Source organism: Leucoraja erinacea, chromosome 8 (genome assembly GCF_028641065.1).
Source record: "Leucoraja erinacea ecotype New England chromosome 8, Leri_hhj_1, whole genome shotgun sequence".
Classification (NCBI taxonomy): Eukaryota; Metazoa; Chordata; class Chondrichthyes; order Rajiformes; family Rajidae; genus Leucoraja; species Leucoraja erinaceus.
This window is the reverse complement of record NC_073384.1, coordinates 57,622,893-57,644,364: the sequence shown is the minus strand read 5'-3', so window position 1 is coordinate 57,644,364 and position 21,472 is coordinate 57,622,893. Positions and strand designations below refer to the sequence as shown.

The following is a 21,472-nucleotide window of genomic DNA, read 5'->3' as shown; positions in this document are numbered from 1 at the left end:
GGATTTTCTTTGCTCATTTCATGTCTCTTCAAATTGCTTACATGAGTTATTTCCTGCTTGCTCCAAGGCCCTTTCTGATCTGATCTTCCTAAATCTTATATATACTTCACTTTGGACCAAATTTGCAGCCTCTCTAGTCATCCTAACTGGAACATGTCAGTCCTGAACTCAGATCAGATAGCCTTTAAATGATTCCCACATGTCAGATGTGGCTTATCCAATAAAAGCTGCTCATAATTTAAGTTCAAGTTCAAGTGAGTTTATTGTCATGTGTCCCTGATAGGACAATGAAATTCTTGTCAGCACACAGAACATAGTAGGCATTTACTACAAAACAGATCAGTGGGTCCATATACCATAATATAAATATATACACACATGAATAAATAAGCTGATAAAGTGCAAATAACAGATAATGGGTTATTAACAATCAGAGTTTTGTCCGAGCCAGGTTTAATAGCCTGATGGTTGTGGGGAAGTAGCTGTTCCTGAATCTGGTTGTTGCAGTCTTCAGGCTCCTGTACCTTCTACCTGAAGGTAGCAGGGAGATGAGTGTGTGGCCAGGATGTTGTGGGTCTTTGATGATACTGCTAGCCTTTTTGAGGCAGAGACTGCGATAAATCCCCTCGATGGAAGGAAGGTCAGAGCTGATGATGGACTGGGCAGTGTTTACTACGTTTTGTAGTCTTTTCCTCTCCAGATCCAGACATCCCTCATCATAATTATTTTAAGGCTAATGGAGTTGTGATCACTGTTACCAAACTGCTCTTCCGCTAAATTACCAGTCCCCTGGCCACGCTTGTTTTCCAATACAATGTCCTGCACAGTCCCTCCCCCCGTTGGTCTATCCGCATACTGTTTCAGGAAACCCTCTTGGAAACACCTAACAAATCCTGCCCCATCTCAGTCTTTTGCACTAAGGGAGTCCCATTGAATAATGGGCAAATAGTTCACCCACTATGACAACCCTGTTGCTTATACATGTTTTTGTAATTTCATTATTTCAAGATTCAAGAGATTCCAAGAGTCAAGAGAGTTTATTGTCATGTGTCCCAGATAGGAAAATGACATTCTTACTTTGCTTCAGCACAACAGAATATAGTAGGCATGAATACAGAACAGATCAGTGTGTCCATATACCATTATATAAATATATACACACATGAATAAATAAAACAGATAAAGTGCAAAGATAATGGGCTATTAATGTTCAGAGTTTTGTTTGAGTTGAGTTCAATAGCCTGATGGCTGTGGGGAAGAAGCTGTTTCTGAACCTGGACGTTGCAGTCTTCAGGCTCCTGTACCTTCTACCTGAAGGTAGCAGGGAGATGGTGTGTGGCCAGGATGGTGTGTGTCCTTGATGATGCCGCCAGCCTTTTTAAGGCAGCGACTGTGATAGATCCATCCCCTCGATGGTAGGGAGGTCAGAGCCGATGATGGACTTATTGTCACATGTTTCGAGGTACAGTGAATTTTTTTTTTGTGTACAGTTGAGCAGTGTATTACTGTACATAAGCACAATCCTAGATTGTACAAAGTGTATAGAAATAGCCCACTGAGATAATATACGAGTCGCCAGGTTTTAATGCCATTTGCAAAGTCCAAGTTGCTCTAAGTTCAGCTGACCATAAAGGCCCCTTGTTCTGACAGCATTGCAGGGTTGGCCTGGCTGATCAAAATTGTAGACATCCTCCATCGCTGCTATACACGGTCTTTTTCAAACTTAACAAAGCCTTTGACTTCATCTCGAAGGGACTAAGGACACAGCCTGTTAAAATGCAGCTTTATACGGCGTGGAAACGTCCCACCGAATCCGCGCCGACCAGCGATCACCCCATACACTGGCACTTTAATACACAATAGGGACAATTGACCATTTACAGAGGCCAATTACCTGTATGTCTTGGAGTGTGGGAGGAAACCGGAGAACCCGGAGAAAATCCGCGTGGTCACAGGAGAACGTACAATCTCCGTACGTACCCATAGTCAGGATCGAACCCAGGTCTCTGACGCTGTAAGGCAGCAACTCTACTGCTGTGCCACTGTGCCGCCTCTGTGCCCACAGAAGTTCACCTCCACCTTATGTTTGCTTCATGGAATTACATACGACTTACAACTCACAAGTAGGCCATTTGGCGTAGAACATAGGTTAAACATCATTGCAACATGGATCTGGAATCTGGAGTAAACAGGTGAGGTGTGAACTGTATCCTTGACGTCAAGGCAGCAATAAAAATAAACAGTTCTATGAAGTGATCATAAGCCAAACACATCTGTGCCGTTAATTGTACCTGGCATTGCTGATGGCTAATCATCTCGCCACCAGAGATTCCGCTGGGCAGTACCTTGGGCCAAGGCCTTTTCAATTGCTTTATTCATAACAGTCCGTGTGCATCAGAAGGTGAGAGCGGCCGAATGTACAGCTTTCTGTTCCACTCGCAGTTTCTCGGGAAATGAAGCAATCTGTGTCTGCCTTCAGTACGTACTAAACAACATCCAAATTTGGATGATGTGTGGCAAATATCATTCATGCCACACAAGTACCAGGCAATAACCCCCTCCAGAAAAAGTAAGATTAACCATTTCACCTTGAGATTCAGTGGATTTACAATGGCTAGAATCTCAAATGGCCAATCCACATATACCCCTTGACAACACAAGCCAATGAAAGCTGTAACTCTGATGTGAGTCTCATAGCTCCTGAAAGCCAGATAAAAACATAGAAACATAGAAATTAGGTGCAGGAGTAGGCCATTCGGCCTTTCGAGCCTGCACCGCCATTCAATATGATCATGGCTGATCATCCAACTCAGTAACCCGTACCTGCCTTCTCTCCATACCCTCTGATCCCCTTGGCCACAAGGGCCACATCTAACTCCCTCTTAAATATAGCCAATGAACTGGCCTCAACTACCCTCTGTGGCAGAGAGTTCCAGAGATTCACCACTCTCTGTGTGAAAAAAGTTCTCCTCATCTCGGTTTTAAAGGATTTCCCCCTTATCCTTAAGTTGTGACCCCTTGTCCTGGACTTCCCCAACATCGGGAACAATCTACCTGCATCTAGCCTGTCCAACTCCTTAAGAATTTTGTAAGTTTCTATAAGATCCCCTCTCAATCTCCTAAATTCTAGAGAGTATAAACCAAGTCTATCCAGTCTTTCTTCATAAGACAGTCCTGACATCCCAGGAATCAGTCTGGTGAACCTTCTCTGCACTCCCTCTATGGCAATAATGTCCTTCCTCAGATTTGGAGACCAAAACTGTACGCAATACTCCAGGTGTGGTCTCACCAAGACCCTGTACAACTGCAGTAGAACCTCCCTGCTCCTATACTCAAATCCCTTTGCTATGAAAGCCAACATACCATTTGCTTTCTTCACTGCCTGCTGCACCTGCATGCCTACCTTCAATGACTGGTGTACCATGACACCCAGGTCTCGCTGCATCTCCCCCTTTCCCAATCGGCCACTATTTAGATAATAGTCTGCTTTCCCGTTTTTGCCACCAAAATGGATAACCTCACATTTACCCACATTATACTGCATCTGCCAAACATTTGTCCACTCACCCAGCCTATCCAAGTCACCTTGCAGTCTCCTAGCATCCTCCTCACAGCTAACACTGCCCCCCAGCTTAGTGTCATCTGCAAACTTGGAGATATTGCCTTCAATTCCCTCATCCAGATCATTAATATATATTGTAAATAGCTGGGGTCCCAGCACTGAGCCTTGCGGTACCCCACTAGTCACTGCCTGCAATTGTGAAAAGGACCCGTTTACTCCTACTCTTTGCCAGATCAGGCACATGGTTTTTAAACTGCCAGCTTCTCTGGTGAGATGACAAGTGTCAAAGACACATACAGCACGGAAACAGGCCTTTCGGCCCAACTCATTCATGCCAACTGGAAGCCCCACCAAACTCGTCCCATTTACTCCTGTTTGGCCCATATCAGTCTAAACCTTTCCTATCCATGTACCTGCCCAAATACCTTTTAACATGTGGCTTCTAACCTGTGGCTCAAAGCCTTAGCACCATCCAGGACACAGAAGCCCAGTTAGTATAGAGATAGTATGGAAACAGGCCCTTTGGCCCACCTTGTCAGTGCTGACCATTGATCATCTGTTCACAAGTTATCCCACTTATCCCCACTATATATAAAAGGAGCAACTTACAGAAGCTAATTAACCTACAAATCTGCTTGTCTCTGGGATGAGGGTGGAAACTGGAGCACCTGGAGAAAACTTATGTGGTCACAGGGTGAATGTGCAAACTCCACACAGACAGCACCCGAGCTCAGGATCAGACTGTGAGGTGGCAGCTCTACCAGCTGTGCCAGATTGCTGCACCGCTGGCACTCGATCTAGTTTTTCAATACTGTGCTCCATCTCTACCTTTACTTCACAAGTCAAGAGTGTTTTATTGTTGTATGTCCCAGACAGAACAATGCTGCAGCACAACAGAATATGTCAAAATAGTACTCTGTAAACAATATAATAAACAGACAAAATAGTTCAATGTGTGTGTGTATATATATGTATACATATATATACAAATAAACAATAATAGTGCAAAAAAACAAAACCAGCACCCTCACTCACGTCTCTGTAGTTCAGAGCTTATTTGGAGGTTGCAGCATTTAATAGCCTGAAGGCTGCAGGGAAGAAGAATCTGTCCCTGAAGCTGGACAATGAGCATGTGCAATGAGGAAGGAGGAAATCATTGAGATTTTATCTGCGACACCAACAAGCAGAGAGTTAGTTTGCAAATTTGAGATCAGGGAGAGTGCAAGTGGAGATGCATTGTTGCAATACTACTCCACAATGTGAGGTGAAATCTTTGTTCAGCACATCCGGAGAGAAAGGGATTAAGCAACGTGCTGAGGTGCTTTGGCAAGAAACATCAGCCTGAATTCTCAGATGTAATCAGACGTTTGATAGCAGCTCATGTGGCTTAGCAGATCTCCCTTTGTTCTTCCCAGCAGCATGTTTCTGCCAGCTTCACAGGAATATTCTTTACACCAACGTGACATTTCAGATTTGCGGAGCAGCCAGATTGCCCTGGCCCTCCCAATGAAGATGTTTGCGGTGATTGGTGGGTGGGTTGCTCAGTGACCTTCACGAGGCAGTGCGGTATTTGACTTGATTCTCTGACAGGAAAATAGAAAATGAGTATCATTAACCCAATGGCCTTCAGAGACTGGCTAATGAACGTCGCTGGCACAGGCTGAGAGTTGTGTCCTTTACCCAGTAAGTGTGGGTGGCGCCACAATGTGGCTGGTAGTGCTGCTGCCCTGCAGCCCCAAAGACCTATGTTCAATCCTGACCTCACCTGCAGTGTAGTTCTGAAGAAGGGTCTCGACCCGAGACGTCGCCTATTTTTCTCCAGAGTTGTTGTCTGATCCACTGAACTAATCCAGCTTTTTCTTTTTAATGTAGTTTGTACCTTCTCCCCGTGACCTAGATTTCCCCTAGGAGCCCCCGTTTCCCCCCAGATGTATGTGCTGTTTAGTAGGTTAATTGGTTACTATAAACTGCCTGTGGTATAGATGGGAATCGGGGAGTTCATGGATTACGACAGAGAGAATAGGTTACAGGAAAAGAAAAGGAATGAGGGTATTAATGGGGTTGAGCATAGACCTGTGAGCAGCATAGCCTCCTTCTATGCCATTAGGACCATACGTTAGAAAATAGCATATCTTGCCAGGATAATGAGGATGGAGAGGAGACTAAAAATGGAATATGATTAGATTACAGAAGCCTTGGGGCAGTGTTTGCCAAAGACAGAAAACTGGCAGTAATGTATTGGCTGTCCATTCGACTCCCTGGACATTGAAATTAAAGAGAAGGATGTTTATGCAGGTTTTATTATGAGCCACTGACTCACCATTGACATTGAAAATCACCCTCATCGTACTCACTTAAGAGAACTCGATTGCCTTTAAATGGTTGTCAGCCCACCTGCCTAAAATGGGGAGGCTGTTGAATATACGTAAATTGAAGTACATTGGGAGTCTAATTCCAGAGGCAAATGTTATGCATGGTTATTCCAGTTGCTTCAGGATTTTGGTGTTTGCATGTTCTCCTTGTGATTGCCCCTGAGCCAAGCTAGTTGGAAGCCAGCTGATCACCAAGTTGGGTTATTGGTCTGTCTTCAAATTATGCTCACGGGGCTGGAAGTGGAATGTTCTCGGGGGGGGGGGGGCAGGAAGTGGCAAGACATTCTTGCCATAGAGGGAGTACAGAGAAGGTTCACCAGACTGATTCCTGGGATGGCAGGACTTTCATATGAATAAAGACTCCGCTTGTACTCGCTAGAATTTAGAAGATTGAGGTGGAATCTTATAGAAACTTACAAAATTCTTAAGGGGTTGGACAGGCTAGATGCAGGAAGATTGTTCCCGATGTTGGGGAAGTCCAGAACAAGGGGGTCACAGTTTAAGGATAAGGGGGAAATCTTTTAGGAACAAGATGAGAAAATCATTTTTCACACAGAGAGTGGTGAATCTCTGGAATTCTCTGCCACAGAAGGTAGTTGAGGCCAGTTAATTGGCTATATTTAAGAGGGAATTAGATGTGGCCCTTGTGGCTAAAGGAATCAGGGGGTATGGAGAGAAGGCAGGTACAGGATACTGAGTTGGATGATCAGCCATGAGCATATTGAATGGTGGTGCAAGCTCGAAGGGCCGAATGGCCTACTCCTGCACCTATTTTCAATGTTTCTGTGTTTCTATTTATTTATGGAATATGTATGGCTGGCAATACCATTGTTAATTGTCTAGAGAGCACAGATTGGATAAGGGTGGCAACGTTCTTGGTGTGAGGGACATTGGGATTTAGATGGGTCTCTGTGATAATCTATGGTTATTGAGGAAAGCACATTAAAACATTTTTTTTTAAAGATTTACTTCATTGCTTAAATTTCAATTCTCCCTCTCCTGGTGTAATTCAAATACATTGGATCAACGATCCTGGCCTCTGGTTACTTGCACTTGTAATCACCGCATTACAATGGGCACTGATGCACAAGAACCCTGTGGTGTGTGACTGGCCTTTATCACGAGTGAATCAGTGTTTCCTTCGACCCACTTCAGAAGCAACCCCCTGAATCGGGCTCAATGTGATGTGTGGAAACAGGTCAACTTGCCTCTGTTTAGAACTGTCGAGGAATGTTGTTTGCTGCTTGCAGTTCTTCATTAATGAGGCCAGAAATGCGGGGACACATGTTTACAGCCTTGGGCAAGTGCCACAGGTGCAGAGCAGATCTATTCCAAAGTTAAAAATTCCCTCCCTTCCACCCCTGTGAAATATTGCAGTAATCCCAAGAGAGCTATTCTCAAATGCTGCCAGCTGGTATCACATATCTGAATGTGTGTGTATGTGCATGTGTATGTCTGTGTGTGTGCATTGTCTGTGTGTGTGTATGTGCATGTCTCTGTGTGTATGTGCCTGTGCGTCTGTGCGTGCATGTGTGTGTGTCTGTGTGTGTATGTACATGTCTGTGTCTGTGCATCTGTCTGTCTGTGTCAGTCAGTGAATGAATGACCTGGTTTCTGCACTCTGCCACAGTCTCTTTGGGCTCACTACAACATCTTCAATTAGCCTGACATAAATACAACTCCTTTCAACCCTTCAAAGTTAAGTTTTAATCCCACTCTTTGTAGAACAACATGTATTTATAACGTAAATCACAGCTTCCGTTTTAAGAAGTCTCCAACGAAGGCTCCTGTGTGTTCATAAATCACTACTTTGCGTTGATTTCATAGTGATGTTTCATTTGTTGCATTTGACCAAATACGGGTCACTTCACATCCTGAAATATTCTTGAAAAACATCACAATGATGTTTGAAGCAAGGTTTTCAAAGCAATAAAGATGGAAATATAGAATGCACAATATTGTGCAAGAAGTGGGAGGTAAGATTAAGATGTGGTAGATTGGAAGGAATTGCTTTATTTCTCATAGTCCATGATCCACATGGGTGACAATTCAATGAATTCTCTAGTTCTATTTGACCAGCTTTCCAAATAGCTCTTCATTTGATCCACCACATCAGCTGTGTGTCAGTGGTAGCAACTTTGTCTCTGAGCAGTCGCTCGTAGAATCGATTATCACTGTAAAAGCTTGTGAAGAAACTTTACAGAAGTACTGAAGGAGTGCTGCTCTTTTATTTCACCCAGTCAACATGTTTCTGAAACAAACATTCTGTCTGCCCTCTCAATGTAAGTTAAAGACACTATGGAATGGTCTCAAAGACGACAGATGGCACAAGGGACGACAGATGGCACAATGGGCTAAGTGTTCGGCTGGCGACCGGAAGGTAGCCGGTTCGAATCCCGCTTGGAGTGTATACTGTCGTTGTGTCCTTTGGGCAAGACACTTCACCCACCTTTGCCTGTGTGTAATGTAATGTAATTATGTGAAGCACTTTGGGGTCAATGCAAGTTGACTGAAAATGTGCTATATAAATAAGATTATTATTATTATTATTATAAGAAGAGGCTCCCCTGGAGTCTTAGCTCCAATACCCCCCCCCCCCCCCCCCCCCCCCCCCCCCCCCCCCCTAATAATAATAAAGGAGCCTCAGAAGAGGCTCCCCTGGTGTCTTAGCTCCAATACCACCCCCCCTCCCCCCCCAACCCCCCCCCCCCCCCTGTATTTGGTCAAATACAACACTGAAACATCACTATGATGTGGCTTTGCTAACAAATTGGACAAATTGATTGTCACAAGAGTGCTCTGTTAGCTGTATAGCATTTAGGGCCTTTAATGCCATAACCTAACTCAAATGTAAGACCATTTGGAAGTATTCAGCAGGTCAGCAGGTCAGGCAGCATCTATACCAAGAGTCTTTAGAGCTAATATTTCAGATTGAAGATGCCTCAACAGTGCTGTCCCATCAGAATTCTGATGACACATACTTCATCTACAGATGCAACCTGGCTCACGACTGTTTTCTGTTTTCTTTTTTGGATTTCCAGCATGTGTCATTTATTTGTGTAGGATGGAACTGCAGATGCTGGTTTAAACCGAAGACAGACACAAAAAGTTGGAGCAACTCAACAGGAAAGGCAACATCTCTGTAGAGAAGGAATGGGTGACGTTTTGGGTCGAGACCTTCAGCCGGTCATTCCCTTCCGCTTAATGTCCATCAATAGCACGGACCCCATCCCTTGCATTTCTCGACCTTCTCAACCCACTCCCACAATGGGATAAAGGCGAGTCAGTGCAAGTTTAAACTTCATGCAGCCATATTTGGATGAAGGCTAAATTGTGAACTGCTACATATTCCTGAGACGGTTCCTCTTTGTTAAGGTATGATTTTAACACCACGTACTTGCTCTTACAATGAGTAACTTTCTCCTCCAAATCGGCGCTTTGTAGTTATTTTCTTGAGCCAAGCGTTATTTAGGTGACCGCAGTAGAGGAAGGAAAAGGCTAATTTCAATAGAAACAAAGTCATTGAATTTACTGAACTGGATTGTTCATTCAGTGAGCACCAATTAGCATTTGAATGAAAACAAGCTGATGCATAGTAATTGTACAAACGTGAACATCCGCAGTTGCATTGCACCACTCCACAATCTCAGCAATGCCAGTGACGGATCAAGGGATGTGATCTTTTTTTGACAAAAGGGTCTTACTAAAAACATCCGCTGAAATGACAAAACTTCTGCGTGCTGTGGACGGCTTGATTGTATTCATGTGCAGTCTTTTCTCTGATTGCATAAAATGCAAACTAAAGCTTTTCACTGTACCTTGGTACCCGTGACAATAATAAACTCAAATAAACAACACAATCTTTAGTTTAAAGATACAGCGTGAAAACAGAGACTTTGGTGCAATCCGACCAGTGATCACCTGCACACTAATTGTTGCTCAGGACAATTACAGAAGCCAATTAACCTACAAATCTGCACGTTTTTGGACCGTGAGAGGAAACTGAAGCAACCAGAGAAAACCTACGTGGCCACAGAGTTTATTATTGTTGTGGGAAGGAACTGCAGATGCTACTTTAAACTGCAGATAGACACAACAAGCGGGACAGGCAGCATCTCTGGATAGAAGGAATGAGAGACATTGGTCTGAAGAAGGATCTTGACCCGAAACGTCACCCATTCCTTCTATCCAGGCTGGCTGCCTGTCTCGCTGAGTTACTCCAGCATTTTAAGTTTGTTTGTTGTCACGTGTACCAAGGTGCAGACAGTACCCATAGTCACGACCGAACCCGGGTCTCTGGTGCTATAAGACAGCAACTCTACCGCTGCGCCACTGTGCCGCCCCTAATCTAAATCTAAATAAACTACTTGCCGAACTCCACTGATAGACTTGTGTTTACTCAGTGTCGTGAATGGAATTTCCCCACCGTGCAAGAGTCGCAGGTGACTGAATGCTCAACGGTTAGTGTTAGGTCAGGGTGGATGTTGGGAGGAGTATGGTTCTAATAAGTTGATTTAAGCAAAGTAAATTAAAAGCCATTGAATAGAAACTAATGATGAAATATTTCGATATACGCACTGGATTGAAGCTGTAGGAAAGTAAAAAATGTTCTGTACTGTTACCTCATACATTTAATGACGAGCCAAAAACCTGGGTCTCTGTTTGAACATTTTGTGTGCCTATACGGGCAGAAAGGATGCGGTTTTCTGGCAGCAGTCGTTTAAACCCCAAGGGTGCTTGGGAATTGTGTCAAGTTTGTGCATGATGAAGGTGCTCAACACTAGAATTGGTCCCCAGTATCTGCTACTGAAGGACAAACGTCTACTTTAGTCCCCATAGAGAAACTAGGCTCTCAAGAATGAAGCAATATCTTTTTGAGTAATCGATGCACTTTGGAAAGTGGAGGAGAAGGAATCATTATTTTACTTTGTGATAAAGATGACCTAAATGAAAATTCCACATGCCATCAATTATTAATTAATTTGTAACGTGACCTTCCATTAGTGTAGATTTCCGAGCAATATGGTGTATCAGTAGGGATCAGTTTAAGCTATTTGTTATCAATTGATTTAAATAAATAATAACCCATGTAAGAAGGGATTTGGAGGACCAAGAAACCAAGAACCTGGCCAACAAGACCCAAGAACGGACAGAGTTTATTTTCATCCATCCTCTGAGAGTGCAGAAGCTTTGTGGAAAGTCCAAACTGGAGTTATGTGTCACAAACACTGGCTCCTATCAGTCTAACCAGGTCCCCCTGCATCAGAGAGTTGGTCACACCCCAGGCACAGGTTATTTCACACTGGTGGATTACTGGCTGGAGAAGAGGTATTTAGCCTGCTGCCCAGAAAACCTGGGTCCATCAGGAAGTTTGGGAACTACACTGATTTTTAAATAAGAGATTGTTCCTACTATTTGTTGGTACTTTCATCATGGGCAACATTGATTATGGGGACCAAAGGTCCAGAATTTATTTACTTTTGTACAGCAATTTTTCTGATCCCTCTGCAAATGGTGGGCACCCAAGGAGTTTCTAGTGTGATACAAGAATTTTCCAGTTAAAAATGGAACCATTGATTCATAAAGGAGACAAAGATCTGGGATGATACCGAATAACCGCTTTTACAGGACTTCAGCCTCCAAATTACGCACCTCCACTTCACGTGGAACACTCTCCTGCCCCTTCCGTGCTGAATAGGTGGATCCTATCTTGATCTCATCACTTCAAAATCCACAGGACTAGAGCGGGGGAAGCACATCATCCTTAATCCAGAGGGACAGCCAAGGAAGAAGAAGCCTTTTGTCACCACTTCCCTCATTGGCCACATGACGTCTGGTGGCATCAGTACTGGCGGTTCATGCCTGGAATGTCCTTGCATTTTTGAAAGGATAATGGATCAAATGGTTTTCAAATTGGCTCTTTCAATTTAATTTGCTGAGAACCATTGTAAGTTGAAAATGTTGCATGTGGTAAAGGGACTATGTGGGAGACCTTGCCTCACGAATTTGAGTTTTTTGAAAACGTAATTGAGAAGATGAATGAGGGCAGGGTTCGAGATGGACTTTCCTGGTCCGAGAACACTGATGCAATTATCAAGAAAGCACATCAGCGCCTCTACTTCCTGAGAAGATTACGGAGAGTCGGTTTGTCAAGGAGGACTCTCTCTAACTTCTACAGGTGCACAGTAGAGAGCATGCTGACCGGTTGCATCGTGGCTTGGTTCGGCAACTTGAGCGCCCTGGAGAGGAAAAGAGTACAAAAAGTAGTAAACACTGCCCAGTCCATCATCGGCTCTGACCTCCCTTCCATCGAGGGGATCTATCGCTGTCGCTGCCTCAAAAAGGCTGGCAGCTTCATCAAGGATCCACACCATCCTGGCCACACACTCATCTCCCTGCTACCTTCAGGTAGAAGGTACAGGAGCCTGAAGACTGCAATGACCAGGTTCAGGAATAGCTACTTCCCCACAGCCATCAGGTTATTAAACCTGGCTCGGACAAAACTCTGAACATTAATAGCCCATTATCTGTTATTTGCACTCTATCAGTTTATTTATTCATGTGTGTGTATATTTATATAAGGGTATATGGACACACTGATCTGTTTTGTAGTTATGTCTACTATGTCCTGTTGTGCTGAAGCAAAGCAAAAATTTCATTGTCCTATCAGGGACACGTGACTATAAACTCTCTTGAATCTTGACTTCATCAAGGACTGACTTTGATAAGGTTCAGCATAGCAGGCTGCTCTGGAAGGTTAGATCGCATGGGATCCATGGGGAGCTAGCTCACCAGATACAGAATTGTAGAAAGGTGGAAGTGCAGATGCTGGTTAAAGCACAGAAGGACACAAAGTGTTGGAGCAACTCAGCAGGCCAGGCAGTTTTTTTTAAGAACCGATAGGCGATGTTCCCCAGAGATGGCTTAGATAGAGGTAGAGCCACTGCCTTGCGGGGCCACAGACCCAGGTTCAATCCTGACCACATGTGCTTGTCTGTACGGAGTTTGTATGTTCTCCATGTGACCTGTGTGGGTTTTCTCATAGATTTCGGTTTCCTCCCACACACCAAAGACGTACAGGCTTGTAGGCTAATTGGCTTGGTATACATGTAAATTGTCCTTGGTGTGTGTAGGGTAGTTTTAATGTGCGGGGATCCCTGGTTGGTGCGGACCTGGTGGGTCGAAGGGCCTGTTTCCGCGCTGTATCTCTAAAATAAAATAAATTTAAGATGCTGCCTGACCTGCTGAGTTACTCCAGCACTTTGTGTTCTTCTGTGTGCAGAATTGGTTTGTAAGAAGTTGAGTGTGGTGGTGAAAGGATGTTTTCCCTGACGAATTGTCTGTGACTAGTGGTGTGCCTTAAGGATCTGCGCTGCGTTTGCAGATTACACTAAAATAGATGGTGTCATAGACCGTGAAAAGGATTATCAAGAATTACAGCATAATCCTGAACAGATGGGCAAGTGGGCTGAGGGATAGCTAAAGGATTTTAATTCATATGCGTGAGGTACTGCATTTTGGGAAATCAAACCACAGCAGGGCCTTAACGGTGAACGGTAGGGCCTTGTGGAGTGTTGTAGAGCAGAGATTTTGAGGAATTCAAGTTCACAGTTCACTGAAACTGGTGTTACTGGTAGAAAGGCTTTTGGCATGCTGATCTTTATCAGTCGGAATTTATTATAGGCATTGGAACTTTGTGGTTCAGTTTGTGAGGCCACACTTGGAGTATTCAGTTTTGGTCACCCTTCTATAGAAAGGTGCCATTAAACTGGAGTGAGTGCAGAGAAGTTTTGATTGGATGCTGCCAGGGCTTGATGGCCTGAGCTTTAGGGAGAGATTGGGCAGGCAAAGACTTTACTCCTTGGAGCGCAGGACACCGAGGGGTGATCTTATGGATGTGTATAAAATTATGAGGGGCACAGATAGGTTGAATGCACAGAGCCTTTTTCCCATGGAAGGGGAATGAGGAACTAGAGGGTAGAGATTTAAGGCGAGAGGGGAATGATTTTATATAAACCTGAGAGGCACTTTTTTCACACAGAAGGTGATGGGTTTATTAAATGAACTGCCAGAGGATGTAGTTGAGGCAGTACAATAAAAACAGGTACATGGAGAGGAATATAGGCAAATGGGACTAGCTTAGATTGGGGCATCTTGGTTGGCCAGTTGGGCCGAAGGACATATCCCGTGCTGTAGACTCTCACAAAGATAGACATTGGAGTTATGGTGACAAATCCAAAATGTATTTGAGCACAATGGAACCGTGTAAAATACTGAAGATATTCTTTAATGAACAGAGAAAATAAAATCCAGAAGCAGGCTGGGGGAAAGGGGACAATTACTGGAAGTTAAACAACTGCTGTTGTGTAGAATTTGGAGGGCCAGCTGAAGAATGTGGGACGTGGAAATAAACTGAAAGCTTAGTCCGTCAGTCTGTTGTACCAGAACCCGAGCCCAGATATGATGGTGCACAAAGCAAAGGTGGGATGGCGATACTTGGCAGGCATTTGTCTGACCTCAAAGGCATGTGGTTGCACAATGGGGCAACTTCAGTCAGCAGAAGGGAAGCTTTGAGGCCATAATGGAAATGTTTACTGATTCTCAGTCAGCTTGCGGAGGCCAAGTTATAGACGCTGTGAATGGGCCTGGCTCCTGTGTTTCTAAATCATTCTTCTGTGCTGTGTCTGGAAGAACCTGTGCGTGAGAGCTTGTGGGAAGGCATCTTGGCAAATCATTTGTTCCTATTATCAACTGCCCTCTTATTGAGTGAGCATCATGGTTTTGCATGTTGATGTTGAATAACACTAAGGCTGCATAATAAAATGCTTACAAAAGATGGCCAAGCAGCTAACTGATCTCCCATTGGCACTGTTTGTATTTTCATGAATGGATGGATTCCCATGTAATCCACACTCACCTTCTGTCAAATTCAATCTTACTATCAATCCTATCGACATTCTTTGAATTATAATTGCTGGAAATCAATTTGCTCCAACTTTGTTCAAAAGACAAACTTTGAAAGTCTCTCAAAGATCCAGCCCAGATGCTGGTGCGGCAGTGCCAAAGGACACACTGACAATCAAATCGTTTTACGTGTTTGTTTAGTTTAGTTTAGAGATACAGTGTGGAAAAAGGCTCTTCGGCCCACCGATCCCATGCTGACCAGCGATCACCCTGTACACTTGTTCTATCCTACACACTAGGGACAATTTACAATCTTTTTACCAAATCCAATTAACTTACAAACCTGTACATCTTTGGAGTGTGGAAGGAAACCGAAGCACCCGGGGTAAACCCACACGGTCACAAGGAGAACGTACAAACTCCGTACACACAGCACCCATAATCAGGATTGAACCCGGGTCTGTGGCGCTGTAAGGCAGCAACTCTGCCGCTGTGCCACTGTGCCACCTTGAGTGGTTAATAATGATCACATTGAAGATGTGGATGGACTGGATTTGTTCTGTATCTTGAACTGAAATGTTGGCTTTACTATTAGCATCTATAGGGTGTCAAATTGAATTTGAGGTGTTGGTCAAGAAATGGTTATTTAAAAGAATATTAATGGTGACATTTTTTTTGGTAAAACAATTTAATTTAGAAATTAGAAACATAGAAACTAGGTGCAGGAGCAGGCCATTCGGACTTTCGAGCCAGCACCGCCATTCAATATGATCATGGCTGATCATCAGTACCCCATTCCTGCTTTCTCCCCATGTCCCTTGATTCCGTTTAATCAGAAGTGCCATCAGTTTCTGACCTTGGGTGACTATTTTAGCAACTCACTAGAGCGAAAATGCATCAAATGTAACCAGCATTTTTCTGCTGTAGAAACATTTTTTAGTATTAATCACTTGCAAATGTTTTGCCTTACCCTTTGTTGCTTTCCACCGCTTCCACCCCTTCACCAAATGGATTTAGAAACTTGTATTTCCCACAGTGTCATTCTACATGTGTGATCTTTGACAGTGAACTCTGGGAGACAATTTATGAAGGAGCATGCCTGGGAAACTGTTGCTGACTCCAACATTTTCAAATCCATCAGTAGTATCGGTTTCAGTTCAGTTCATCCAAATTTTCCATCACAATTGATCCCTTCACATGAGTTTAGAAGAATGAGGGGGGACCTCATTGAAACATAGAGAATAGTGAAAGGCTTGGATAGAGTAGATGTGGAGAGGATGCTTCCACCAGTGGGAGAGTCTAGGACTAGCGGTCATACCCTCAGAGTTAAATGACGTTTTAGGAAGCAGATGAGGAGAAATTTATCTGTGGAATTCTTTGCCATGGAAGGCTGTAGAGGCCAAGTCAGTGGGTATTTTTAAGGCAGAGACTGATGCTTAATTAGAACAGGTGTCAGAGGTTATGGGGAGAAGGCAGTAGAATGAGGTTAGGAGACGGATAGATCAGTCATGATTGAATGGCGGAGTAGACTTGATGGACCGAATGGCCTAATTCTACTCCTATCACTTATGACCTTATGACAATTGCCCAAACAACACTAGACAAAATGTAAAGTATACTATTGGCTTATTTTTGTGATTGTATTGTTGTTTTCTAATATAAGCAATGGATTTGAACCCTGTGTTACATGTTTTATGTATTTAATTTGATCCTTAACATAATGATTAGATACCTTACGAATGGACTGGGAATCGTGGAACGTTTTCCAATCAGCTTTAAAACCCAATTCTCAGGGAATTACTTTCACCACGTGGTGCTTGGTGTCTATCATAACGGACGTTATGGCACATTGGGTATGAGCAGGAGGGAGGACCTGATGGACAAGCCCCTGGCTTTTCGAACACTCAGTGACCTGATTTTTGAATTTGAAGAGTCCTACCGGAAGTATCTACACACTGTGAAGAAGGTGAAGATCGGCTTGTTTGTCCCACATGACCCGCACAGTTTCCAGCAGATTGAGTGGAAGCATTTGGTTCTAAGCACAGGCAAGATGAGCAGAGAGGAAGTGAGGAGAGAGATGGAGAAGCACGCTCGAGATATGAGAATGAAGGTAAATTCACCACACACACAATTCACCCCTTGGTTAATAGAAGATCATTTGGGGCCATCTCATTCCCTATGCCTCTCTATTTAAATATTTATTTCTCTTTTTTTTCCTTTTTCTTTCTTTCATTCTAAAGATCCAAAGTCCGGAGATTTTTATCTGTGGGTCATGACGTTGTTCTTTCCAAATAGTGAATATCATCAAGTTGTTAGTAAGCTCAATGCCAGGTCTCCAGATACAGAGATTTCAGCAACAAATATAACCATATAACAATTACATCACGGAAAACAGGCCATCTCGGCCCTTCAAGTCCGTGCCGAACACTTATTTTCCCCTAGTCCCATCGACCTGCACTCAGACTATAACCCTCCATTCCTTTCCCATCCATATACCTATCCAATTTATTTTTAATTGATAAAATCGAACCTGCCTCCACCACTTCCACTGGAAGCTCATTCCACACCGCTACCACTCTCTGAGTAAAGAAGTTCCCCCTCATGTTACCCCTAAACCTCTGTTCCTTAATTCTCAAGTCATGTCCTCTTGTTTGAATCTTCCCTACTCTCAATGGGAAAAGCTTATCCACGTCAACGTTATGTAATGGCAGTTTTTTTATACCTTCCCTTAATGGCTCCCACGGATTGTTTTGTTTTGAGAATTTGTTATCTGGCAATCATTGAGCAACCTGGCGATGTTGAGCAATTGAACTGCCACAACCAGACGACTGTTAACCCAATCCCTGCTCACGAGGACATTTTTTTTCTTATTGCAAACAAAAACTGGAATATAAACAATGAACACAAAGTTTAATAGGCATAGATTATGTTATATTTTTGACTTTTCATATGACCTCGCCAAATAGGAGTGAGATGGTTCGGTGCAGTGTGCATGTTTATGTTTGTTAAAACATTTCATTGTGACAGTGGACATAAAATCATGTTAAGTGTGCAGAAGGCCTAGGAAGAATAGCACATTACAAAGACTTAAGATGTTAGCATGATGTTGCAGTTCTCTTGCCAATCATGAAAGGCCAAAATACCAAAGGGTTTGTTGCTGGCGAGAAGCCAATCATTATTAAATCAGAACGAGGACTGTTATACTGAGAAATGCCAAATGATTGAAGGGAGAAAATAGGTTAACTCTAAGCATCACATTTTGTCTCTGCTATTCCAACTGTTTTCGAGCATAATTGCTTGTGGAGAACAGAACCCAGTTTGATGTTATGTTGAACTGACAACTTTTGTAATACATCAATCATTTCTTCAAAAGGTTAAACTGACAAAGTCTTCATAGAGTCTGTAGTTGAAATGTTATTCTTGCTGATTTATTTCTTATTTGGACTTAGATGATAAAAATCTCAGGTTCCCAGTCTCCGGTTAAGGAACGACAGCGGGGGAAATCTCTGTCGCCTCGTCGCCGCCAAATAAGCCCTCAGAGACGACTTAACCGAAGGGATAAATCGTAAGTCTTTTGTTTTTAAGTAATAGGTTTTTGCTGAGGCTAACAAGAGCGAATAGTGCTTTCACATTAGTCATTGAGTAAAACTACATGGAAACAGGTCCTTCAGCCCACCATGTCCATTAAGATCATCAAATCCCTATCTATACCAGGCCCATATTTCAGCCCCTGGCCTGTAGTCCTCCATGCCTTAGTGATCCAAGTGCTCATCTACATATGTTGTCAATATTGTGGCAGTCTCTGCTTCCCTCAGGCAGTCCCTGTTTGCATAACAACATAATGATGGTTCGATGGGAACATTTTTTTCTTCAAATTATGTTGTAAAGCAGAATGCTGAGCCCATTTTTGTGGTTTCTTTTTCTCTCCTTTGTTTTCCAAAATGTTAAAGCTAATAAGGCCCAGAGGTCGTTTGTGAAGGTCATGCAAACTTGCAAACGGTGGCACGGTGGTTCAGCGGTAGAGTTGCTGCCCCACAGTGCCAGAGACCCGGGTTCGATCCTGACCACGGGCGCTGTTTTTACGGAGTTTGTACGTTCTCCCCGTGACCTGTGTGGGTTTTCTCCGAGATCTTCCGTTTTCTCCCACACTCCAAAGATGTGCGGGTTTTTAGGTTAATTGGCTTGGTGTAAATGTAAATTATCCCTAGTGTGTGTAGGATAGTGTTAGTGTGCGGGGATCGTTGGTCGGCATGGACTCGGTGGGCCGAAGGGCCTGTTTCCACGCTGTAACTCTAAACTAAACTAAACATGAAGTGTACATATATCAGAGGAGCTCCCATACTTTTACCCTTAATATATTTGTTATATTTGAGGTCATAAATTATGTCATAAAGTCTGGCAGGTTCAGTCTTTCTACTCGGTAAACAGAACTTCACTAACTTAGCGACAATGTACAGCGTTTGTTGCTGGATAGGCCAAATCTTAACCAGTTTATTTTCTAAATAATGTAATTGTCTGAAATTGTATTGATTTTATAACCAAAGGGTGTTGTAAAACAGATTGAATTGAAAACATTTATCCTTTAGGTTGAAAAAGTGCCCATTAAGATTTAAGTTAAATATCTGCTAGAATGGGTTGGGCAAGCATGGACCTTGATATATGATGCTGATATACTGCTACTGAAGGTTATGATGGATTATAAAACACACAAACAATACCTGACAATTAGATAAGAGCTGGCTGCATTTGTTTCTTTCAGTTGCTTTCAATAACCTTCCTGTAATTCCTATTTATACAATGGATTATTTATCTCCTTTAGAACTCGGGTCAATCTTCCTTAAGTGCCAGATCTATTTTGATAGTGATTATGGGGTAGAGTGGTGAATAAGGAAAGGAATTTGCAGCTGCAGCAGTACACAGAATCACACAAAGTTAAAGTGATGAGTTTATTTTCGTGTGATTGTTCACCAACCACAAAGAGTAAAAGGGGTAAATTCAATCTTGGACAGAGGTGGGAAGCAGGCAATGTTAGATCCGAGTTTGATACGCCATCAATTGCCATTGATCGCCTGATCCATGAAAGTGGATCCATAGGTAGATACAAAATGCTGGAGTAACAGGCAGCATCTCTGGAGAAAAGGAATGGATCCGTAAATCACCAGAATTATGCATGTGGTGTAAATATAGGATAACTGATCTAGTGCTGATCTCCACGGATTGAAGATTAGTTTTTGCAAAGAACACAGAGTCGACATAAGTAGCTCTTTACAGGCTGAAAGGATACGACTAGTAGGTGCCTCAAGGATCAGTTTCATTATGACCTTGTTATGTATGATTTATATTAATGACCCAGAGGAGGTATCCAGATTTGGTGATCATAATCATAATCATATTTTATTAGCCAAGTACGTTTTGCAACATACGAGGAATTTCATTTGGCATAGTCATACCATTAAAAAGCAACAGAACACACAAAATCCATTTTAACATAACCATCCACCACAGTGACAAAAGTTCACTCTCTTCCCTTCTTTGTTCTCCCGGGGTCGGGGGCCTTGAGCCTTCTGTTGATGGGGCGATCTTGACTCCCGTAGCCGGTGGCGTTCGGGCCCTCTGCATTCGGGTCGATCAAGCTCCTGGGGGGGGGGGGGGGGGGGGGGGGGGGGGGGGGGGGGGGGGATCTCACCTCCCCCGCGCCGGGTGATCTGTCCCCAGGTTGGGGCTGATCGAACCTTCTGCGTCGTTTGGAGCTTCCCAACATCATTCTCTACCCGAGACTGCGAGCTCCTCGATGTTGAAATCTGCAGGCCGCGGTTGGAGCGTTGATCCCAGGCAAGAGATCGGCTCTGATGGTATGACACAAAAATAGGCGGGTGAGGTATGATTCTGTAACTGAATATAAATGGTGGGGCATCAGAGATGACCATGGGTCGACTATGACTATACTGACACGCTCCTTGTAGGGTGAGCTCGTGTGATATGGTTTATTTATAGTGAAGGAAGGGAATGACAAGAAGGTCCACGCCGTGCTCTCCACTCCTCTCCACTCCTCTCCACTCCTCTCCTCGCCCCCTATCGGACCCTCCCTTGGTAAACCAATACCAGCTGATTGGATGTAGTTGTTGCTCGTCTGTCTGGCTGTGGACTCAGCTCAGTCCAGAGCACTGTCCAGGGTTCCGGAATTTTCCGGCAGCCAGGCGTAGGCTGTGGCGCTGGTCATTGGCTTCTCCTAGCCTGTCTGCCGGTGACGGGATTGGAGTGGCCCTTGTCGGAGCACATCGTCACAAAGGATTGAACGAGTGGAGGAAAACCTGCCAAGTGGAGTTTAACGTGGAGTTTAATGTGGGGAGGCATGAGGTCACACACTTCAATAAGAGTGTGAAATACTCACACCATTTAGAGTATTGTGTTCAGTTCTGGGCACCATGTTATAGGAAAGATGTTGTCAAGCTGGAAAGGGTACAGAGAAGATTTACGAGGATGTTGCCAGGTCTAGTGTCAGAGCGATAGGGAGAGGTCGAGCAGGCTGGGACTCTATTCCTTGGAGTGCTGGAGGATGAGGGGTGATCTTATAGAGGTGGGTAAGATCATGAGAGGAATAGATCGAGAAGATGCACAGAGTCTCTTGCCCAGG

At 43.7% G+C, this 21,472-nt stretch overlaps 1 protein-coding gene across 1 annotated transcript in view; it reads left to right on the top strand.

The window, feature by feature from the left end:
- vash2 (vasohibin 2) overlaps nt 1-21,472 on the top strand; it is a 108,132-nt gene that overhangs the window by 60,496 nt on the left and 26,164 nt on the right. The window contains exons 5-6 of the mRNA XM_055639764.1: nt 16,567-16,948; nt 18,288-18,403. Of these exons, the coding sequence (XP_055495739.1) occupies nt 16,567-16,948; nt 18,288-18,403 (498 nt within the window). The remainder of the gene's footprint in view (nt 1-16,566; nt 16,949-18,287; nt 18,404-21,472) is intronic.